The following is a 24,068-nucleotide window of genomic DNA, read 5'->3' on the forward strand; positions in this document are numbered from 1 at the left end:
TGTCTCCATCCTCCTGGGAACCTATCAGGGGTCACAAGCCTCTTTTTCTGTTTTCTATAACATGCTCCTTAACATTCCTTATTTCCTTCTGAATCCCTACCAGCAGCATCCTTTACCACCACATTTCTACCAGTAGTTAGTTCAAGACAGTCCGGCTTTTCCTACCATGTACATCAAGATTATAACAGCCACTACCCGTTATCCAATTCCAAAGACACATCAACATTTTTAGGTATTTGTTACAGCAGCACCGCACTTTCTAGATACCAAAATCTCTTAGTTTCCTTTGGGTGCTCTAACAAGTTATCACAAACCTTGTGACTTAAAAGAACAAAGAGTTATGGAGACCAAAAGTCCAAGAACAATTTCACTGGACCAAATCAAGTGGGGGCCCTAAGGAAGAATGTTTCTTACCTTATCCAGTTTCTGGTCCTTCCTGCTTTCCTTGGTTTGTGACTGCATCACCCGAATCTTTAACTTCTGATCACATTGCCTTCTCTTTTTCTGCCTGTAACCTAATCTCTCTCACAAAGCATTTTAGAACTGACAAGATGATGATGGATTTACTAAGCCAATATGCAGAAAAAGAAAGTTAACGCTAATAACCTTTTTTTCTCAGGAAGGACCGTATCTCTTCAGGTAGAGATGAATTTCTGATTTGAAGGCCTCCTGTGTCTAGGGGATCTGTGATTCTCCAGATACCAATTCAATTCTGACACCAGCTCCCAACTCTCACAGTTCAAGGGCTCAGTTCCATAGACTGCTTCCTCCTCGAGGGTAAGTTGTAAATCTCAGCATGGGAACACCTATAATTCTAATTGACCAATTATAAATTGGGGTTTCCCATGACTCCCTCTGTACTTTTGGTAATTTACTAGAATGACTCATAGAATTTGGGGAGTCACTATACTTTCTTTCTTTCATTCTTTCTTTCCATACCTGTAGCATGCATAAGTTCCTGGGCCAGGGATCGAATCCATGCTACAGCAGCAGTGACACCAGATCCTCAACCTGCTGAGCCACCAGGGAACTCCTGGCTTGCTCTTTTTGACTGCGAAATTTATCCTGAAGTTTTGTAGGAACCCCCAGCCACCAATCTTCTCATTAGCATGCAAAAGACTTACATCTCACTCACGGAGTTTCCAAGGGTTTTAAGGAGCTTTGTACCAGGAACTGGGGAGAAAGAATGGAGAACAAAGGGGCATCCATACATTAATTCAAAAGGGCTGAATGTCTAATGGTTTTCAGGGCAGGGCACATAGATGAATAAGGGCCATAGGAAGGTGGGTTATTCACTCTTGTTGGTTTGTATAACTAGTTTTGTTAATTGTTGTTTTAGTGAAGCATTTGCTCTTTCTTCCTTACCTAATGACTGGGGGCGATAAGGAATGTGGTAGTGCCAGTGAATTTGTAGGGCACTGGAGACCTCCTGTGAAATTTTGAAATAAAGGCTGGGCCATTATCTGATTGGAGAGAACTGGGGTGACCAAATAGTAGGATAATTTCCTTTAGCAGAATCTTAGTTACTTCTGAAGCCTTTTCATCTTTGTTGGGAAACCTCTATCCCATCTGTGAAGCTATCTACTCAGGTTAATTAAGTACCTGGAGCATTTTACTCTGGGCAAAATCAATTAGCCAGTCTTGGCTTGGAAGATCTCCTCTAGTCTGATGTATTGGAAAGGGAGGTGGCCTGATTTGGCTTTGAGGAGAAATCTGACAGCATGTTTTACAGGATTTTGTAATTTGTTCAAGCGTGGAAGATAATGTAGGACAGATGATCTGAGTCCAGAGGAGTTTTAACAAAGGACAGGTTCCTACAAGGAACTGGTTGTGAAATTGTGTAAGAATTTCTTTGGATTGATTAGAAGGCATGATGGGCTTATTGTCTGAGATTAGCCAGCCATCAAAGTAACTAGCCCTCAATTTCAGATAGTCCATTTCTTCTTCCTTTTCATAAGTAGGGGTTGGCAGGGAATGTAATTGAAAGGAAAGAACCCATTTGGGTTTTTATGGTGAGAGACTAGCATGTTTTGCCTCCTGATCTGCTTTGATGTTTCCCTCTGAGATTTGGAAAGGGGGGTGTTGATGTTCCCCAGAGTGGATGACTGCCACTTGTTGAAGAAGTTGGACAGCCTTTAATAATTGGAGGATTAAAAATCCATTTACTACAGGTGTTCCCTGGGTTGTCATGAATCCTCTCTTTTGCCAGACTGCAGCATGAGAGTGCAGAATGTGGTATGCATATTTAGAGTCAGTATATGTGTGGATTACCATATTTTTTGCTAAAGAGCCGGAGTCTGTTTTCTTATTCATTTGGTATCTGGAGCCCTGGTGGAATCTTGATGATATGGTTGTGTTACATCCTCCATTTGGTATTCTCCCCCCAGATTATAGATACAACCTAACAATTTGTAAAAAATTAATAACAGAAACTTCAGTAAAACAGAGTTGGAAGACCAGAAGAGGGGGCTCTCATACTCCATGATGATAGCACAGCCCAACAAGAAAAAGGAAAACTTTTCCAGAAAGAACTTGGCCAGTGAAAAGTTAAGGACTCTTTGTTTACTATTGCCCTCCCCAGTTTCCTTTTCCTCTCCATAAAAGTGTTCTTTTCCTTGCCTACAGGGACTTGCACGTGGGTGGGTTGCCTTGGTTGCAGACCCGGAACTGCAATTCTCTCCTCTTCCCAAATAAACCCATCTTTGCTGGAGAAAATATCTGGCAGCTTATTTGTCTCAGATCAACAATTCATATTTCAGACCCACAGTAAACTAAGAATAGAAGAGACCTTTTCAACCTGATAAGAGAGTATCTAACATGTCTACAGTAAATATCATATTTAGTGGTGAAATATTTAGTCTTTACCCCTTGAAATAACATTCCAGGAAAGAATGTCTCTATTACTACTTCAATTCAGTATCATATTGGCAAACCTGACCAGTGCATTTAAGGCCAAAGGAAAAAAAAAAAAAGGAAATTAAATATACAAAGATTAGAAACAAATGAAACTATCAGCATATCTCGTGAACAAATAGTTTAAGAAGAAACTGCTCACAGCAACACCGAATCCTCAACCCACTGATTGAGGCCAGGAATGAAACCTGCATCCTCATGGACACTGTTGGGTTCGTTACCACTGAGCCAGGACAGGAACTCAAAAACTCAATTTTAAAATAACATAAAACCTGGAAACCTCCATATGCCGCGGGAGCGGCCCTAGGAAAGGCAAAAAGACAAAAAATGTATATATAAATAAATAAATAACATAAAATAGGGGTTCTCTTGTGGCTTAGAGGGTTTTAGAATCATCACTGTAGTGGCTTGGGTAACTGCCATGGTGCAGATTTGATCCCTGGAAGGGAACCTCCACTTGCAGTGGTGATGGCCAAAAAAAAAAAATAAATAATGTAAAATGATCAAATACTTAGCAGTAAATGAAGCAAAAGCTGTACTAGATCTTTATGATGGGAAATATGGCTTAATAGTACCATTTTGAAGAGTTCTAAATTAATTTTGAGGTATATCATATTAATGGATTAGAAGAATAAGTAATGTAAAAATGTCATTTCTACCCAAACTATTTTCTAGATTCAATACAATCTCAACTGAAATCCTAAAAGACCTTTCTGAGGAATTTGAAAAAGATGCTTAAGAAACTTAAGTGTAAGTGCAACTGGTCAAGAATAGTAAAGGTGCTTTTGAAGAGGGTGGGGGAACTTGCTTTATGAAATATCAAAATTCACTTTAAAAACTATATATTAAAAGCTACATTAAACATTGTTTTGTTTTAAGAATAAACAAAATAAATCAGAATAGACTATTGATTTATGACCAAGCACACTGCAAAGTACACTACAAAGTAATAGAAAAATGAAGGATGGTCTTTTAAATAGTGATGATTCAATTGAATGTTCATGAGGAGTATCAAAGAAAAGTGTGGAATGAAACCGAGAAGGGTCCTGTGGGGCTCATGGACACAATAGCCTGTGTCCCCCTTTACTTGTTTTTAAAAAATGGGCCTCATTCAAATAATTAAAACCTTACTCCTACCTTAAATAGTCAGCCATCTGCAACTGGTTAAATCCATGGCTGCCAAACACATGGATACAAAGAGCTGACTGTGTTCATTGTATTATGCTATTTTTATATAAGGGATTTGAGCATCTGCAGATTGCCTTCTGGAACCAATCCCTGGCAGATACTGAGGGACAATTAAACCATTCACAAAATTCCAGTCCATCCAAGTCTTTGACCTCACTTCCAAAACAAAAAATATAGGCACACCATGGCAATATTTTGAGTTTGGTTCCTTCCAGACCACCACAATAAAGCGAGTCACACAAATTTTTTGATTTCCCATTGGGTACAAAAGTTATATTTTTACTACACTGTAGTCTATTAAGTTTCAGTAGCATTATGTCTAAAAAAACAATCTACATGCCTTACTTAAAAAAACAATGCTGTTGGAAAAATGTCACCAATAGACTTACTTGACTCAGGGTTGTCAAAAAACTTCAATTTATAAAAAATAGCATATCTGTGAAATGTAATAAAGTGAAGTGCAATAAAACAAGGTCTGCCTATGTAGGGGAAGAATGATACCATGAGTAAAAGAGTAAGACCAATAAAATGTGGGATATTCATCAGGACACCCTGACTTATATCTTCAAAAATGCCATAAAAGAGAAACTTAGTAGGATTGTTCTAGATTCAAAATAAAAGACATGAAAAGGATATAATCAATATCAAAACATGAACCTTGAATGAATCTAGGTTTTAAAAGAAAAGCTATAAAATCAGTTTAGGAACTATGGGATAAATTTGGATATGGAATGAATATTAGAAAATTTGAGGGATTTTTTTTTTTTTTGTCTTTTTGTCTTTTTGTTGTTGTTGTTGCTGTTGTTGTTGTTGCTATCTCTTGGGCCGCTTCCGCGGCATATGGAGGTTCCCAGGCTAGGGGTTGAATCGGAGCTGTAGCCACCAGCCTACGCCAGAGGCACAGCAACGCGGGATTCGAGCCGCGTCTGCAACCTACACCACAGCTCACGGCAACGCCGGATCGTTAACTGAGGGATTTTTTAAATTGATATTTTAGGAGAATCATACTAAGTAGAAGAATATACTATTTTTAAGATATACATTGCTGATATATATAGAGGTAATATATCCAGATGTCTACAATATGCTTTCAACGGATTCAAAAAAAAAAACAAATAAGCAAACACATAAGTGCACAGACAAAACACACAAGGCAACAACATTAATATTGTTGAAAATAGGTGACAGATAATCCAGTGACCATTTTTCTATTCTATCAACAAAATTTTATGTTTTAAAATTTTAATAATAAAAGCTTGTTGATAAACCAAATCTAAGCATATTTAGACATAAATGTAAAAGTCAGAACAGTGAGCTTCTGGAAGATAATATTTTGTGAACTGGAGGCTGAGAAAAATTTCTTAGATAAGACACAAAAAACAATTTTACAGGGAAAATTATAAAAATGACTAAATGAGATTATGAAATACTGCTCATCGAATACATCATAGGGCATGTGCTTTCAATAATTGTTTTATAGTATTTTATTCATCATATCTAGCTATTTTGCAGAGGGTTTTTTATGTCTTTTTTTTACGGCTGAACCCGTGGCATGTGGAGGTTCCCAGGTTAGGGGTCTAATACAAGCTATAGGTGCCAGCCTATGCCAGGGCCACAGCGCCTTGGGATCCAAGCCTTACACCACAGCTCATGGCAACGACGGATGCTTAACCCACTGAGAAAGGCCAGGGATCGAACCCGCATCCTCATGGATGACAGTCAGGTTGGTGTAGCGCTGAGCCATGACTGGAACTCCTTGAAGAGCTTTTTTTAAGGATCAAAAAACAATCTTTGACATAGATGTGTCAAAGATGGAGATAAGACTCACATTTAAAATCTTTGTATACTGTAAATTCAGTGGGAGGAAAAAGAGACTTTTTTGTTCTTTTCTTTTCCTTCAGTGAAGAACAAACATTATTTAGTTGGAGCACAGTTTAGAAAAGAAAAAGGATTTTGTCTGGGCTTATGGCTAAAGCCATGGCCTTGAAGTCTTTGAACTGTTGTACTGAGAATTATGAGCCTTATCAGCTTATTGAAATTACAGAGCAGAGTAACATGATAAACCAGGAAAATCCTACTTGTGCTTTCATGCTGACCTACAGTATATTTCCATGAGTTTTCTGTAAACATGATTTCACTTCTTGAATTTCCAGCAAAGAAATGTTGCAGTATTTTAGGAATTTTGGTCTCCTAGTTTACAGCACGTCCAGCCCTGATTAGCCTAGGTCACAAGGAAGCCCATCATATGCATAGGTGAGTGTATAGAAGCTTTATAAAAGCTTTGCTTGTACAAGGTCACCAATTCCTGAACTGTTTTGTTCATCATACTTCAGTGTCACGAGTGCATATTCTGTTGCTGAAATTCAGCCTCTGTCTGCCAGTGCCGAATTGAAACACAGAGACAGAGTTTTGGGTAAAGGAGAAAAAAAAGATAGCTGTATTGCTTTGCCAGGCAAAGGGGGCCACAGTCTTTAAGGCATTACCCTGCTGGTACCCAACAAAGTGACAGCTCCAGTCTGGGTTTGGGGCTAATTCTCCTGAATTCTCAGGCAATGAGATTCATTTTGTCTATTAAAGTTCCAGGTGTCACTCCTACTTCTAACTGGGCCTGTTGCACCAGAATGATCAAGGGATTGAGATCATAATCATATGAAACTCAGATCCAGGACTTGGCACTCAGGAATATTTCTAATTTGGTGTCCATTCCCCAAACTGAGTCAGGACTATGCCCCATTTCAGCAGGAAGTAGCCAAAGCAGTCATTGCCCTGTTCCCTGAAAGACTTGAGGAAAGATAAAGCAGAAGTGGAGATTTAAAACTAAGTTCCCCTAAAACCAAGTTCCTTTGCCGAGTTTATGATTAACAACTCTATCTGAAAAGATTATTAAAGATTATTTCCTTTCTTGCCCAACACCTGCTCTCCTCAAGATTGAGGAGTATCAAAGAAAAGTGTGGAATGAAACCGAGAAGGGTCCTGTGGGGCTCCTGGACACAAAAGCCTGTGTCCCCCTTTACTTGTTCTTAAAAAATGGGCCTCATTCCGCCTCTATGACCTTTCCTGAGCTTCAAACTCAGGAAAACTTCCTTCCCTGAAAACTTCCTTCCCTGTTAAGTTGCTGATCAGGGAAGGAAGGGGATGCAAAGACAAGAGAGGAACAACAGTATAGTCTCGGGGCAGGATCCTGGTTCCTTCTCAAGGGATACATAATAATATAGGCATATTGTACACCTAAAAGAAAAGTTATCTTCCTTGTGCTTCTTTTAGAGATGAATACATTAGAACAGGGTGCTTCCTTGTCCTTCTTCCTGACTTAATTGCACCCTAAACACAATCACCTGTAAGCTAAAGATTAGGCACCCTGAGCATAATTGCCTGTGGGTTGAATTATCCAAGTTTAATTTTTCAGGAACTTCCCTAGTCTTTTCTAATCTCTGATTAATATGACCTTTTCACAAGTACTAGGCAATAACCCAGAAGACCACCATCATGATCGTACCTGGATCTCCTGACTCCAGCTTTGATGACTAAGATTCCCCCAAAGAAAGAAGAATGCATGTTTGTTCCAATCCTGATTCCTATCTGAAAACCTGTTTTTCTCTTTTTTACTATAAAACTCCTTGCAATCCTTTCCAATGGGGAGGAGCACAGTCTTTAAAGCATTAGCCTGCTGTGGCCCCCTTTGCCTGGCAAAGCAATAAAGCTATCCTTTTATACTTTACCCAAAACTGTATCTGCATGTCAGTTAGGCACCAGTAGATTGAGGCTGAATTTTGTCAACAATACCAGCACATAGCATTATTTAAATGCAATGAATCCTCGGTGTAAAATTTCTGGCTTACTCTTGTTCCCTTTCATCGAGGGGTCATAATTGACCAAATCCGTTTTAAAGATGATCAGAATTGTTGCTGAAACTCGGCCTCTGTCCTCCTTAAAGACTGTGCCCATCTCATGACTGTTCCTCCCGGTCTTTGCATCCCCTCCCCTCCCTGATTAGCAAGTGCCCTTTGGAACTCACAGAAGGTATTGGAGGCTGAAGCTTATTCCCTAAAAACAAGAAACGGAAGGCACAGAATGGCTTGTGTGCCCTGGAGCCTCACAGAGCCCTGCTCAGTTACTGAATCTCTCAAAAGCTGAGAAAATAAACTAAGAATGATAGCCTTAGAAGAGACTTCTGTGAGTTTAGTATTTTCTCGATGTCCCATAGTTCAATAAAATTGTTGGTGATGGCCTGCAGCATGTGTTGGTGATATGGGCATATATATTCTTCATCTAGGAGCAGCTTGAGACATAGACTGGAGAATTTCCAGGTGGGGGGGATCTGGTTTTGAATGGTGGGTTACTCAAATTCCTGTGGTTATGCTGGACACAGTGCTCTCTCTCCTACACCTTCTCTGAACCAAGCCCCCCTCCACCTGGCCCATTAAAATAGGAATAGGGAGTACACATCCTTCCTCTCACTGCTTCCCAACCCCAACCTCCAAGAAGCAGAGTTCTTCTGGAGCAGGTTAGGGGAGGAAAGCTCGGCATGAGTGAGAGACCCTTCAGAAAGCCTGTGTGTCAGAGCCAGCTGTCTCAGTGAAGGCTCAGAGAGCTCTAATCATTCTGGACCAGAGGTGAGCTTCATGTCGGGGGAAGAGGAAGTCAGAAGTTTAAGAATACATGATGATGAAAATTAAATGCAAAGGAGAGAGATCTCTTTAGAACTTCCCTTCATTTCCAGACACACATTATATGGGGAATTGACCCTGAAGTGGATTTGACAAGTGGATTTGAGATTAAAAAAAAAAACTATTATTGATACAGTCAGATAGACCATGATAAAAGGTGGCCCCATGTAGTCCCTTGCTAAGCCTGAGCGCCTAAATCTTCTCTTAATTTGGTCAGAATTCTTATTTCCAGGGAAACTAAAAGAATAGGACACAGAGGCTGGGGAAGACAGATTTTAGGCCATTTGATCTAACCATTGAGTAGAGTTTATAATGAAAGTTTCTCTTCTGCTCTAGGAGTTAGTTGTGAGATGAGTAAAGATAAAGTAGCAAAAAAGAAAGGTATTTAGAACAGCAAGAGAGAAGCAGTGTGTAATTCCGCTTGACTTTGGATAAGTCAGTTTTTCTATTTGAGCATTACTTTCTTCATCCTAAAATTAACAATAGGTCTTTACTTTGGGCCAAGTCTAGTGCTGTGTTTAAATGAATTATCTCCTTGATTTTTAAAATTAGCCTCATGAAGTTCATTATTATTCTCCAAATTTCACAAATGGGGACCAGAGGCATAGAAGGTAACTTGTCCAAAGTCACACAGGTTGGGAAGGATGAAGGAATTGAAATACATTCTTTTTGAGGCTTGATATTTCAATCTCCATAATTCTTGAACCGTGACTAGACAATGGCAGGAGAGTTAGTATCTGTAGGTGGGAAGGTGCCACAAGGCAGGAAACCTGTATAGCTGCCCTAAAGGGTTTTGAGAGCTTTGTGCTGGATCCCTTAGTCATTGTTTTGGGCTCCTCCCTCTAGATTAGAGGCCCCTGAGAAGAGATCAGAAATCTAGGACAACAAAAAACTTTTGTTTTCCAAGATAGTTCATGAATGCCCAGACTCCACCAGCAGCAAGAATTAAACCCTACTCAGATTTCAATTTGAAGGAGGTGGAGGCAGGTTTTTATGTGAAAAAGGGAGAAGGAGGGCTGGTGGAGGGAGCTGATAGGAAAGGAACTTACAACTAGAGAGGAAGAATTTATCATTTCAATGATTGTGGGAGTTAGTAAAGCTGAGCTGTCCAAGCGAATTCTATGGGAGGAGGAAGAATGTGGGAAGGAGTGGTAAAGGGAAACAAACCCCGATCCTCTCCAACTAATCCAAATATTTTTCAACATTTCTTTGTTAGTTATCTCATTAGATAATTTAGTTGCTGAATGCATCCCTTGTAATTCCAAAGCATCAGGAACTGCCAACCTACACTAACATTCACCCTTATTTTAGTCATTTTGCCTTCTAAGTCATTAGGCAACCATTTTACCAAATGTTTTTTGCGACATAACAAAAGTTGTCAACTTCCTACTCTGTAATAATAATTTCCTTGCCGCTCTTCTCTGAGAGAAAAATGGGATTGGGAACGAAAAGAAAATTTTTAATTAACATAAGAAGAGAATCATTGCACAGCTTAATGATGATAAAGGACCATAAATTTATTTATTTATTTAGTCTTTTTAGGGCCGCACCTGTGGTATATGGAGGTTCCCAGGCTAGGGGTCCAATTGGAGCTACAGCTGCCAGGCTACACCACAGCCACAGACGCCAGATCCCAGCCACATCTGTGACCTACACCACAGAGCACGGCAACACCACAGTGCACAGCAACGCCGGATCCTTAACCAGTGATCGAGGCCACTGAAACCTCATGGTTCCTAGTTGGGTTCATTAACCACTGAGCAACTACAGGAACTCCAAGGACCATAAATTTAAAAGTTTGATTAATTAAACCGTTTAAATCTGAGATCCAAATGGGGAAAAAAAATAATTTTTTAAACTTCAAAGAACTAGTAATCTGATGGGGAATACACAAATTTTTCAAGAATAAGAGCAATATGCATATTAAACATATTTTACCTATAGGAAGAGGGGAAGAAAAATGGAGTTTGGGAATCAAAAATCAATGGAATTTGGGTATGGATAATAAATAAAACAAGAGAGGTACCTTGCAAGGACAAATAGTCATAAATTTAGAGGTATGATTAACTCAAGCTTTAGCAACTGAGGTCCAAAAAGTAAGACTATACTGTGCAGAAGAGGGAAAAGGTTTTTTAAGAGCCTCCCAAGAAGCTGATTAAATGTTATTAAATGCGTTATTTATGTGAAAAACTCAGCAATTTCTAGGGCTCCAGTCTGCATTATCAGCTCATCTACTCAAAAATTTTAGCTGAGACTATTGAACAGTGGCTGGAAACTATTGCTGCATAGATGGAGGGGTTTTTTTTGCTGGTTGAGGAGTGAAACATTTTTGTCCTTAGAGGAAAATGAGTCTCATTTCCATTATCCTTCTTGGGCCCTGGGGCTTCCAGGAGATTAAGAAGAGTGTTTGCAACTTTCTGTACATTTATAATTATTTCAAAATTTAAGAAAAAATTGTAAAGTTATTCACTTTTTAAAAAAGTGTCGTGCAGCAGAAATGAATCTGACTAGGAACCACGAAGTTGCGGGTTCAATCCCTGGCCTCATTCAGTGGGTTAAGGATCCGAGCTGTGGTGTAGGTCGTAGATTTAGCTTGGATCCTGAGTGGCTGTGGTTGTGGCTGTGGCTGTGGCTGTAGCCGGCAGTTGTAGCTCTGATTTGACCCCTGGCCTCGGGTTCTCCATACACTGAGGGTGCAGCCCTAAAAACAAAAAATAAGATAAAATAAAATACATTTTAAAAATAAAAAGCATTGCATTCAGAATGGCAGATTATCCTCCAGCAAGTCAGCCACAGTTAGTAGTCTTCCCTGTCCCCACCTAGTGTGTGAGAGCCAGACTGGGTACCTCCATTCCTTTGAACTTTGGCCAATCTGATAAATGCAAAATGCAGCTTTTCTTGTTCACATCTCTTTGATTATTGGTAAGGGAGAACATTGTATCCTGACACAGATGCCATTTGGTTTATTGTCTGGTGCCCATGTTTCTCTAGCACTGCTTTGTTTTTCTTACTGATGTATAGGCACCTGAAAGCATTTGTAGTAAACATATTAACATGCAAATAGTTTTCCCTTCCTCAGGGCTAGTTTCCTTGTAACTCTCTTAGAGAGATCATATATGGTCCATTCATTGATTTCTTTTTTTTAAAGCTCAAATAATAATATTAGGAATGGAATGTCTATGTCATTTTTGCAGTAACTTTACTGCAATGTCTGGGGGGCGGGGGTTGTGTCTGTACCTAGACATAGCTACCCACTCAGAAAAAAATAGGCAATGGTCTTCAAGAACAGTGGAGGGCTTAGCCTTGTCTTTTCTTACTTCTACAAGAATTTGTATGAGTCCTAGGTCTTTACCGCACTAGTGAGCGCTGAATGCTCATGGGGGTGCATGTAGGCGAGGATGTGGTTTGAATTCTACTCTTCTTGCCCCACTCACATCCGAGAAATTGCTGCCCTGTGATTGGTCTGCATAGGCTTGGACTAGTCCCTGTCAGAATATCAAAAGTCTGCTGGGTGCCTGATGAACTCAGACTCTGAGGCTAGTGATCTATAGATATTAGTCATGACTGTACAGTTAGGGGCCTTCTATCTTTTCCCTCTTTTCATGGCTGGCTTCGTGCAGACAAATTCCAATCTGGAGAAGGTGAGTGACCTCCAGAGGGAGTGGGTCAGGGCTCAAAAGTAGAGTCTTCTGTCCTGCTCCAAGATCCCACCATTGGTCCTTCTTGTAAGACTCTGATCTTTGCTTTCGCCCTCTTTATGGGTTCCCCTGAACCTTTTTTCTCTTCTCCTTGAATTTTCTTTACTCCTATAAATGGGTATTCCTTGAGTTGAATATGTGTAGGGATGGAAATATTTTTTTACTACGATCCTTTCTCCCCTTCTTCTCCAGGTAGAGGTCACCCAAATACCCCTCTAGCCACATCAGTATGTGGATCAGAGCTGGGTTTGAGGCATGGGACATGGTGGGCATCAGAATGGGTGGGGACCAGGGTTTGAAGAGAGGCTCAGCTGAGTCATCTCAGATGCAGCCCAGCAGGAAGCCCATGAAGAAGTGGAAGAACTAATGCGGAAGTTATAGGGATGGATAAAATCAAAGCATTATCAGAGAAACATAAAGCACATGGAAAAAAATTAATTGGGGGCCTAAAACAACAGGAACTGAAATGAGGAATCTATTTCCAATTCATGAATCTATTGCTTTATTGATAAAAATGTGTGTATGGCAGTGGCAGGGGCAGTTCAAGGAAGAATAGCAGCAAACTAGATGACTAAGAAACAAAAAGGAATCATGAAGTTCGGGGCAAGTGACTCTCATTTACAAAGTAGGTTACCAATTTTGGCCTTAGACACGTCACTTCACCTCCGTTGGTCTCTGCTTTCTCATAAATATGTGTGCAACAGTATCTACCTATGTGCTCACCCAATTACTGAGTGGGTGAGCAATAACTATTATACATATAATGTACTCCATAAAAGGCAGTTCTAGTGAGATCTTCCTCCTTCTTAACTGAATAACCTCCTGAGTGATTTCCCTATTTTTGAGAGTTGATAGGGCTTTTACATTATTCAGTGCTGCCCACTTGAGTGTGAAGAACCTGGGCTGTAGAAGTTGCTTTATAAAAAAGCTGAGTTTGGAGGCATTTGAGACATATCACACAGATTTAAATAAATGTCGAACAGAGAGCAATGAATATCAGGAGTAAGTTGGACTGAACTATAAGGAGTCTTCAAGTTCAGAGTCTAAAGTCCCCACAGTCTGCTATCCAACATGATTTTCAATAATTTTCATTGCAGTACCAAAGGAGGAAAAAAAAGGCAAATTCTTAAAAATGTTTAGCTTGGAACCAGGCATCATGGGGATAGGAATGGATGCCTTGTTATAATGTTCTCTTTATACATGTCTCAGTTTTGATGGTGTGTGTAAACGCATTTAGGGAAAGGTGCAAAAGCCTGCACAGAGAAAATGCTTACTCCCCAGGAGCGGGGACTAAGTAGCTAAACCTGGTGTGCTAGTGATACAATCAGTGGAAAAGTTTGATTTGGTTTTGTGCTGGATCACTCCTTCTTTACGTGGGGGCAGACGGTGTTTGACTAAAATATTTTATAGTCCTTTGCATTTCCAGGGAGTCTAGTTTAATTGCAGCTTAAGTCTGGACCTCTCTTATCAGATAATGTCCTTCCATCCTTTCTCTGGTCAGTACCTCTCTGCTTTATTTTTTTCCCACTGGGTGGTTTGGACATTAGCTTTCTTTTCAAGTACCAGTATTTTATATGCCCTACATTCCAGCAGCAATTTGTAGCAGTTTTCTTAATATAGAGGAAGGGATCAAGAAGGGCTGGTGAGCACTGTGGAGTCAGCACATTTTGGGTCCTGCATGGACCCTGCATGGACCCTGCATGGATAGAGACTGAGGAGGAATAAGATGAGAGTTGCCCATAGAGGAATTTAACCTAAGAACAGGCAAAGAGAATTTCATGTAGAACTTATTTCTGTTATGCAGAACTCTGCTCAAATATGTTTAGGAGACTGATGAGGAATTGGATAGATGGAGCTGAAGATAAAGGCAGGTATTAAATGCCAAGAGCATAGTGGGTGAAGAGCTGGGTATGTGGTAAGTTGGATACTGCCAGACAGATCTTAGTGACCTGCTCACAGATGGGGTTTTGAGCTCTCCACTTCCTTTCCTGGGAGCGACAGAAAGTTAGAATTTGACAATATTGGCTTTCAAGACCATCATATGAGTAAGAGAGTGCCATGAAAGAGAAAATGACTCAAGGTGGGTGTAATACTAGATTCTAGAATATTAAACCTGAGGATCTAATAGGATTCTAGATGAATACCTTCATTTTACAATGAGGAAACCAGGAACCAAGGATGAGACTGGTTCACAAGAAAATCCAACAAGAGAACTGGCTTCTGACTCCCAGATAGAGCTCTTTCTACTCCACCATGCTGAAGAATGGGTAAGTCAGAAGACCTAGGGAAAGTTAAAGAAGTAACAGGGCCGTCCTGAAATACTTAGGCAATTTTAAACCTTCCCTTCACTGAGGGGGTCCAGGCAGGATGCCTTCAATCCAGAGGTAAGGAGTAGCTTCGTTTTCACAAAAGCATGAAAGGCAGTGTGCTTTTCTGTTTGGCCCACTAACTTCCAGGTCATCCCATTCCTGCTCATGAACCTCTGCACCTTTCTATTCATCCAAGCAGTCCCTGGTATCTTACCCCTTTCAGGATAATAGAGAGACTTGACTACTTGTTCCCCAAAAAAATTTGCTTTTCAAGTCACAAGATCTAAGTTTCAGTCTCGTCATTGACACCGTAGACAACTCTTATTTGTTTGTGGGGTCTGTTAATATATGGATTATTCTTTGAGTGCTTTGAAAGATTACACTAGTATCAGGAATTATTGTTACTAATATTATGATTTTTAAAAAATCTTCCAGATGGATTGCTACAAAGACGTGACAGGCACCATCTATGACTATGACGCTTTCACTCTTAATGGAAACGAACACATTCAGTTCAAGCAGTACGCGGGCAAGCATGTCCTTTTTGTCAATGTGGCTACCTATTGTGGTCTGACAGCCCAGTATCCTGGTAAGAGTTCAGAGCCAAATCTCCCTGAGACTAAGTTTTCCAGCTCATTATATTCTAAATAATACTGGAATTATCTTCTAATTTCTAACTATATGTGTCAAAATAAATACTCTTGATCAAGTGACTTTATTCCTTGGTGTTAGGAGTCGTCAGCAAACTATGGTCCACAGGGTAAATCTGGCCAGCCTGCTTTTATGAACAAAGTTTTATTGAACACAGCCATGCCCATTCATTTACAGATGTCTGTGGTTGATATTATGCTCCAAGGCAGAGTTGAGTAGTTGTATGGGTAATGATGCCAGAGACCATCTGGCTTGTAAAATCTGAAATTACCGTTTGGCCCTTCACAGAAAATGTTTGCTGACCCCTTCCCTATGTCCTGCCTCTGCTTTGCTCCTGACATTTCCAGGAGAATCAATATGTTTTTGAGAGCTAGGAGACTCTCTGAAGATTCAAGCCTCTTTGGTAAATCAGGAGGTAGGATCAATGTTTTTGAGACTTTTCCAGGGTTTTACAAATATCTTACAAAGACAGGGAAAAGGGGAAAGAGGTTTTATATCTGGAGCTGCATTTGACTGGAGAGAGGCCTGGTAGATGAGACCATAACAGAGGAAAATACTCCCTCTCCAACCTCCTCTTGCCTCCTTTAAGTGTAGTTTTTTCCCCCTCTCTGTACGTTATTCAGGGCAAAATTCTATCTTCCGCACACATCAGGTCATGTTGATTGAAAGCCAATAAATAATGAACAGGATTAATTTTATCAGAAAAAAAAATGAACTTCTTGGAGTTCCCATTGTGTTGCAGTGGGTTAAGAATCTAACTGCAGCAGCTCAGGTGGCTGTGAAGGCTTGGGTTTGCTCCCTGACTCCAGTGCAGTGGGTTAAAAAGGATTCAATCCCAGGCCTGGGAACTTTTATATGCTTCAGGTGCAGCTATAAAACAAAACAAAACAAAACAAAAGAAAGAAAAGAAAGAAAAAAATCTACTTCTTATATTTGAACTAATAAGAACTTCGTTTGCAATTTTTGATTGTTATGCTTTTAAAAGGTAATATATTCATAAGGTTTAAAATTAAAGGAATAAAAAAGTTTAGAGTGAAAAGTCTTTTTACCTTCTTTACCTCCGTACAGTATTATCATATTTATAAAATATATAGATTCTTTTTTTTTTTAACTTTTTCCCTGGTTGATAACATATTATAAATACTCTTTGCCACTTCGCTTTTTTTTTTTTTTGTCTTTTTGCCATTTCTTGGGCCGCTCCCGCAGCATACACTGGGATCCCAGCCACCTCTGCAACCTACACCACAGCTCACAGCAATGCCGGATCCTTAACCCACTGAGCGAGGGCAGGGATCAAACCCGCAACCTCATGGTTCCTAGTCGGATTCGTTAACCACTGCGCCACAACGGGAACTCCCACTTCGCTTTTTTTAATTCATAAGGCACCTTGGGGTTCAGGCAATTTCCTTCCTTGTTTAAAGACTGGATGATATTCTATTGGACCATACTTCATTTTACCAGTTTATAAGGACTTTAAAAATCAACTTATTAGTTCCTGCTCTGTATATAACAGGTGAGGATACTGGGGAATGGTTTCTCAAGAACCAGAAGGCAGGTTTCCTAATTTATTGTCTCTTTCCTTGAGGAAGTGATTATCTACAATTACTAAAGACAAGAGGGGAGAATTGCAGGGAAAGGTACTGAGGAACCATGTGGAAACAGGAAAGCAATCTCTATATTGCAAAACTAAACAAAAGGACTGAGAGGAAACATCAGTTGACCTGTTGGCTGAGCAGAATTTGAGTGGGACTAGTTACTGTTTGTCAGGGGACTGAAGGTATCAAGCTCAGTAAGAGTTAACAAAGAAAATAAAAGTCTGAAAAGACAAGTTAGAAAACGTGGGGAAAACTTGGGGAAGAAGGCAGTTGGAAGCTTGTATTGGGGCATATTAGTGAGGATTTTTAGATAGACTACAGCTTTAACATCCTGAAGGCAAATTTTTTTTTCTTTTTGCTTTTTAGGTCCGTACCTAGGGCATATGGAGGTTCCCAGGCTAGGGGTAAAATTGGAGCTCTAGCTGCTGGCCTATGCCACAACCACAGCAACTGGGGAACCAAGCCGTGTCTTCAACCTACACCACAGCTCACGCCAATGCCATTAACCCACTGAGCGAGGCTAGGTATTGAACCTGAATCTTCATGGATACTAGTCAGATTTGTTACCACTGAGCCACAGCGGGAACTCCCTAACATCCTGAAAACTCTTGAAGAACACTAGGAAGCTCCACTTGGAATTTCTCTGGTTCTCATGGCCTAATCAGATTTATTCTCACTCCACCCAGAGTGAACCAGCCTATACAGAGGAGAAAGCACATTCTCATTGTGCATGTCTTATGCTTTAAAAAAGAAAGATTCAATCTATGAATTAACCAACCATGAAGACAAACTGATGAGCAGTGATATTCAAACAAAGTTTTGTTTTATGGTTTTCTTTCTTTCTTTTTTTTTTTTTTTTTTTTTGTCTTTTTGCTATTTCTTTGGGCCGCTCCCATGGCATATGGAGGTTCCCAGGCTAGGGGTCTAATCAGAGCTGTAGCTGCCAGCCTACACCAGAGCCACAGCAACGCAGGATCCAAGTCGCGTCTGAGACCTACACCACAGCTCACGGCAATGACGGATCGTTAACCCACTGAACAAGGGCAGGGATCGAACCCGCAACCTCATGGTTCCTTGTCGGATTCGTCAACCACTGCGCCATGACGGGAACTCCATAAAGTTTTGTTTTAAAATCACCTGTGAAATAGCCAAGGCATGGAAACAACCTAAATGCCCATCAACAGATGAATGGATTGGGAAGATGTGGTACATACATACAAACAATGGGATACTACTCAGCCATAAAAAAGGACAAAATAATGCCATTTGCAGCAACATGGATGGAACTAGAGGCTCTCATACTGAGTGAAGTAAGTCAGAAAGTGAACGGTAGACACCATATGATATCACTTACATGTGGAGTCTAAAATATGGCACAGTGGGGGAAAAATGTAATTGTAATGTATACATATAAGGATAACCTGACCCCCTTGCTGTACAGTGGGAAAATAAAAAAATTATTTAAAAAAATAAAAATAAAAAATAAAATAAAAAAAAATAAAATATGGCACAAATGATCTACCTACAAAATAGAAAAGATCATAGACATGGAGGACAGACTTGTGTTTGCTGGGGGAGGGGAAGGGAGTGGGATAGATTGGAAGTCTGGGGTTAGTAGATGAAAACTGTTGCATTTGGCGTAGATGGACAATGGGATCCTACTGTATAGCACAGGGAACTATATATCTAATCACTTGCGATGGGACTTGATGGAGGATAATGTGAGAAAAAGAATGTATATACATATATTATATATATATGACTGGGTCACTTTGCTGTACAGCAAAAATTGACAGAACATTGTAAATCAATGATAATTTAAAAAAATTAAGAAGAACCTCTTCTAAAAAGAAAAAAAAATAAAATCACCTGGTAAGCTTTTTATTTTTTACTTGTGGTTTAAAAAAAAGACATAACATAAAATTTGCCATCTTAACCTTTTTTTCTTTTCTTTCTTTCTTTTTTTTTGGGGGGGCCACATCCACAGCATGCGGAAGTACCTGGGCCAGGGATTGAACCTGAGCCACAGCAGTGACAACGCTGCATCTTTAACCTGCTACATCACAAAAGAACTCCCCATGTTAACCATTTTTAAGAGTACTATTCACTAGTGTTAAAAATATTCACATTGTTTTGAAACAACTCTCCAGAATTTTTCTACCTTGCAAAACCGAAACTCTGTATCCATTCAACAGCAACATCCCCTTTTCTCTTCCCCCGCAGCACCTGGTAACCACCATTCTGCTTTCTGTTTCTATGTTTGACTACTTTATTTATTTTTGTCTTTTTGCCTTTTCTAGGGCCACTTCCCGTGGCATATGGAGGTTCCCAGGCTAGGAGTCTAATCAGACTGCCGACCTAAGCCAGAGCCACAGCAATGTGGGATCTGAGCTGTGTCTGCGACCTACACCACAGCCCTACACCACAGCTCAAGGCAACACCAAATCCTTAACCCACTGAGCAAGGCCAGGGATCGAACCCACAACTTCATGATTCCTAGTTAGATTCGTTAATCACTGCACCACGATGGGAACTCCAAGTTTGACTACTTTAGATACCACATGTGTTTGTCTTACCTGCAATATTTGTCTTCATATGACTAATTTACTTCACTTAGCCAAAATGTCTTTGGGTTCATCTATGTTGTAGCATGTAACAGAATTTCCTCCCATTTTAAGGCTGAATAATATTTCATTGTATGTATATACCATATTTTGTTTTTTCATTTGTCCATCAATGGACATTTGGATTGCTTCCACTTCTTGATTATTATGAATAGTGCTGCTAAGAACATAGGTAGGCAAATATCTCTTTGAGACCCTGCTTTCAATTCTTTTGTGTATATACCCAGAAGTGAGACTGTTGGAGCTGCGGTAGTTCTATTTTTAATTTTTTAAGAAATCTGCACACTATTTTCCATAGCAGTTGCACATTTTACAGTCCCACTAGCAGTGATCTGCTGAGCTTCACAAGAATAAAGATGACTTGGGGGCCATCTCAGGAGAATGGGATCAGAGAATTCTCTGGAATGGGACATAGCCAACCCTATTTTTAAGGAAAGACTTCCAGTTGATTCTGATATGCTGCAGATTTGAGAAATACTTTACTATAACAAAGAGCTTTTGAAAACATATCTGGAGAACCAGTATCTCACTTCAGCTCTGCCACTAACAGTCTTTGTGGCCTAGATAATTGTTTTCTTCTCTAGGCCTATGTTTTTTCCTCAGTAAAATGAGTAACTCCAAGGATCTTTCTCTACACAAGGCAGGATCCCTAGTCAGGCCACTATACTGTCCCTTCTCTACCCACAGAACTGAATACACTTCAGGAGGAGCTGAAGCCTTTTGGCCTAGTTGTGTTGGGCTTTCCCTGCAACCAATTTGGGAAGCAAGAACCAGGAGAAAACTCAGAGATCCTTCTGGGATTGAAGTAAGTGCCTACCTGAAACCCTATAGGGGTTTTGTCTACCTTTTCCTCAGTTTGCAGAAGCACTTCCATGTCGAGGGCTTCCAGGATGGCTAGGGGATTAATAGGTTTAGGGGTATCTGTCGCAGCTGTGGCGTATGGAAGTTTCTGGGGTAGGGTTGAATTGGAGCTGCAGCTGAGACCTACCCAACGGCTACAGCAACACCAGATCCAAATGTGCTGCAAAGCCAATCCTTAACCCACTGAGCCACTATAGGAACAAACTGATTTTCACTTTGGCTTCTGCTGATGTGAATTTGGCAGTGTCCACAGACTCTCCTCTTCCCTGGGTAGTGAGGCCTGGATGGACATGAAGGAGCAGGAGCGCAGAAATAGCTCCTGGTATTTCTGGTACAGAAACAGTGGGCGTGGGGTGAGGAGAGAGGAGGGGCAGTGGCAAGATGTGGCACAAAGAAAAATAAAGTGAATCAGGAAGCCCAAAGTTTAAAAAGGGCCATATTTTCCCTTTCCAACCGTGTTTTCTATATCTCCATGTCTTTCTCCCCTTTCCCAAGACCTCAAATTCTGGTATTCCATCATAACATTCTCTTTTATATTTTGGAGCTTCCTGGGAACATTATGGTTCATTGCAGGTATGTCCGTCCAGGGGGAGGATATGTACCTAATTTCCAGCTTTTTGAGAAAGGGGACGTGAATGGTGAAAAAGAACAGAAAGTCTTCACCTTCTTGAAGGTGAGTCAATTACTGACCTAAGCCTCTTCTTCCTTGATATTCCTAGCATAGAGCTGGTGTGGTAGAAATGGACCCAAGGGCTTCCGCCTGGAGGTAGAACTGGACTCTTTGGAGGAGATCCTAGATTAGCAGAGGGACTGGAATTTAATTTGTTAGTATCTATGAGGCTGTGGCTTTGTGTGGTGGAGCATGTGTACAAGGGCAGCCTTTGCTGGGATCACCCTCTTTTGCTCATTGATGTTCATGCATTCGAGGTACCTTTGTTGTGTGCCTGCTATCTCTAAGGCAGTTTGCTAAATAATAAGAATATAAAGATGAGAAGGCACAGTCCTCATTCCTTGATGAGTTCATATTGGAGAGGAAGGCATAGAAATCAACAGGTACAGAACAATGTAGTAAGTGCCTTTATGAAACACTGACTCTTAGATATAGAGAATGTGAGAGCAGAAATGATCCCTGAAGATGATCAGAATTCATTGTTCCTAAATGTTGGAGTGTCAGTCAAGGCTGGCCCATGTTGAGATTTTTTATATATTCTCAGTATATTTTTTAAAAAGGGCAACGTAAGGAGGATTCCAAAAACTCGACTGATTTATAGGATTGCCCTGTATTCTAGTTTCAGGACCTATATGTAATTTATTCTTATAATTGTCTTTTTAAAATTAATGATGAAGTATTTGCGGGGTTTTGTTTATATGCTTGGTTTTTAGGGATGCACCCTAGGCATAGGGAAGTTCTCAAGCTAGGGGCCGAATCAGAGGTACTGCTGCCGGCCTACACCACAGCTACAGGAACACAGGATCAGAGCCAGGTCTGCGACCTACACCACGGCTCATGGTAACACCGGATCCTTGACCACTGAGCGAGGCCGGGGATTGAACCCTCATCCTCATAGATCCTAGTCGGGTTCGTTAACGCTGAGCCATAACGGGAACTCCGAAGTAATTGTGTTTTTAAATTTTTCTCTTATTTGACAAAACAAAATGTTGTAACTCCATATTGGTATCAAGAGCTATTTTTGAAATGTTACTGCCCCATGGAGCACCAATACCTGAGAAACCACATTCTACTCTAAGTCATTCACTTTGCAGAAAAGGAAACTGAAAGCTAGTGAGATGCCATGCCTTATTAATAGCAGCGGGATTTTGCATTGGCGGGGTCACAGGGAGAAACAGAAAGAGGGAATAGACTTTTGCTGTAGTATATAGAAATTTTTTGTTTGTTTGTTTTTTGTTTTTTTTTTGCTGCACCTGTGGCACATGGAAGTTCTCAGCCACCACAGAGGGAACTCCTGTAATATCTACATTCTTGGTAGTTGGCATGGTTGTGATTCAGATATTTTATTAAGAATCACAGAAAATGAAAATATCTAAATATAAGAGGGAGTGGATTACCTGTGATTGAAAATAGCCTGGATCATTCAAGAGCAGAAGTTACCTTGTCATTTTCTCTTTTCCATCTCTCTGCTACAGCATTCCTGTCCTCACCCTTCTGAGCTTATTGGCTCAATCGGATATATATCTTGGGAACCCATCAGGGTCCACGACATCCGCTGGAATTTTGAAAAGTTCCTGGTAGGGCCTGATGGAGTCCCTGTCATGCGCTGGGTCCATGAGACTCCCATCAGTACAGTCAAGTCCGATATTCTGGCATACCTGAAACAGTTCAAAACTGAATGAGAAGACTGGGTAGGGGACAGAAGCCATCCTGCTTCTTTCCTGAAGACCTGCTAAAAAAGAAATCCACTTTTCACTATACTCTCTTCTTAAATGGCCTCCACTTGACTAATCACCTCCATGGTGCCAAAAATATTCAGAAGCCTATTGCTCTTTCCCCTTGCAAGAATATGTGGGTGAAGAAAAAAAATGGAATCCCTAAACCCTCAGCCCTCTATTACAAATTTAATAATATATATCTATCAAAGGAAAATCACCTTCCCATAATAATGGTTCAATTTTCCACAATCTCCTAAAAAAGAACATTCCTGGACATTATGACTCCTCCTTCTCTTTCTATCCTAAAGGTGTAGAAATAGCCATTCAACATAGATTTTCCTTCATAACATCTGTCCTCCCCTAGGACAAACATGTAATGTCAATTTCCAAATCTTTTTGGATCAGTCTTTATCTGTGACACCCCACCCACACCTGCCCCTTCTGATCTGTTATTCTCCTGTAGGAGCCCTAGGTAGACTGGGAGCAGGAAATTGTGTCACTTGAAGGGAAGAGCATCATACTGAGAGTGGGCCCAGAGTCTCTGTCTAATGTGGACCCTACAAAAACTGTCCTATGTCTGATCTTCAGTGCATTCAGGTTATGACACTTGGGCAGAACACCTTTGAAGAATAGGCTTTCCCCTCTCAACCCTATATTTCTCAGCTTCAGAACTATCTCCAATAAAATGTCACTATCTCCAATAAAATGTTTTCTGCAGCATCTGGGATGACAGTACTGGTTTTTAAATCCTGTTCTGTGCTCAAAATCATCTTCTCTCTCTCTTATCTTGCCTTATCTTCTCACTGTGACTGCTACCAACGGGGTATTGACTAAATTACATGAACCCCTTGGACAGACGGATTTACCCTCCCAGATACTTGGAAGGTTGTTACCCAATGGCTCTCATCCTTCTTTAGGAATTGTCTCAGGTCAGGATCATGTTTCATTTCCAGAGACAGCCTGTATCCAATTATTGATCAATGAGAGGTATAACAGCCAAGATCTGACTTCTCAGATTAGACAACTGTGAAGGGCCCAGCCCAGCAGTGGGGTTCCCCAAGAGATAGGCAGATATCTTTGCACTTGCACTGCAGCCCTATTTTCCCCTTTAACAAATTCTTATTCTTTTCATCGCTTCTCAGGTATTGACCCTGAGATAGTGCCCCGTAAACTT

The 24,068-nt window shown here is 40.4% G+C and overlaps 1 protein-coding gene across 1 annotated transcript; it reads left to right on the forward strand.

Moving 5' to 3' along the window:
* Positions 1-12,310: 12,310 nt before the first annotated feature.
* Positions 12,311-23,613, forward strand: GPX5 (glutathione peroxidase 5). The gene is given in 5 exon segments (NM_213886.1): positions 12,311-12,409; positions 15,211-15,364; positions 20,333-20,450; positions 21,080-21,179; positions 22,652-23,613. Coding segments are annotated over 5 exon segments (660 nt in total). The 5' UTR covers positions 12,311-12,328; the 3' UTR covers positions 22,859-23,613.
* The last annotated feature ends 455 nt before the right edge of the window (positions 23,614-24,068 follow it).

Source organism: Sus scrofa, chromosome 7 (assembly GCF_054392235.1).
Source record: "Sus scrofa isolate SSC_HxYL_T2T_F1_AM1 chromosome 7, Sscrofa_HxYL_maternal_Yorkshire_Landrace_v2.0, whole genome shotgun sequence".
Taxonomy (NCBI): domain Eukaryota; kingdom Metazoa; phylum Chordata; class Mammalia; order Artiodactyla; family Suidae; genus Sus; species Sus scrofa.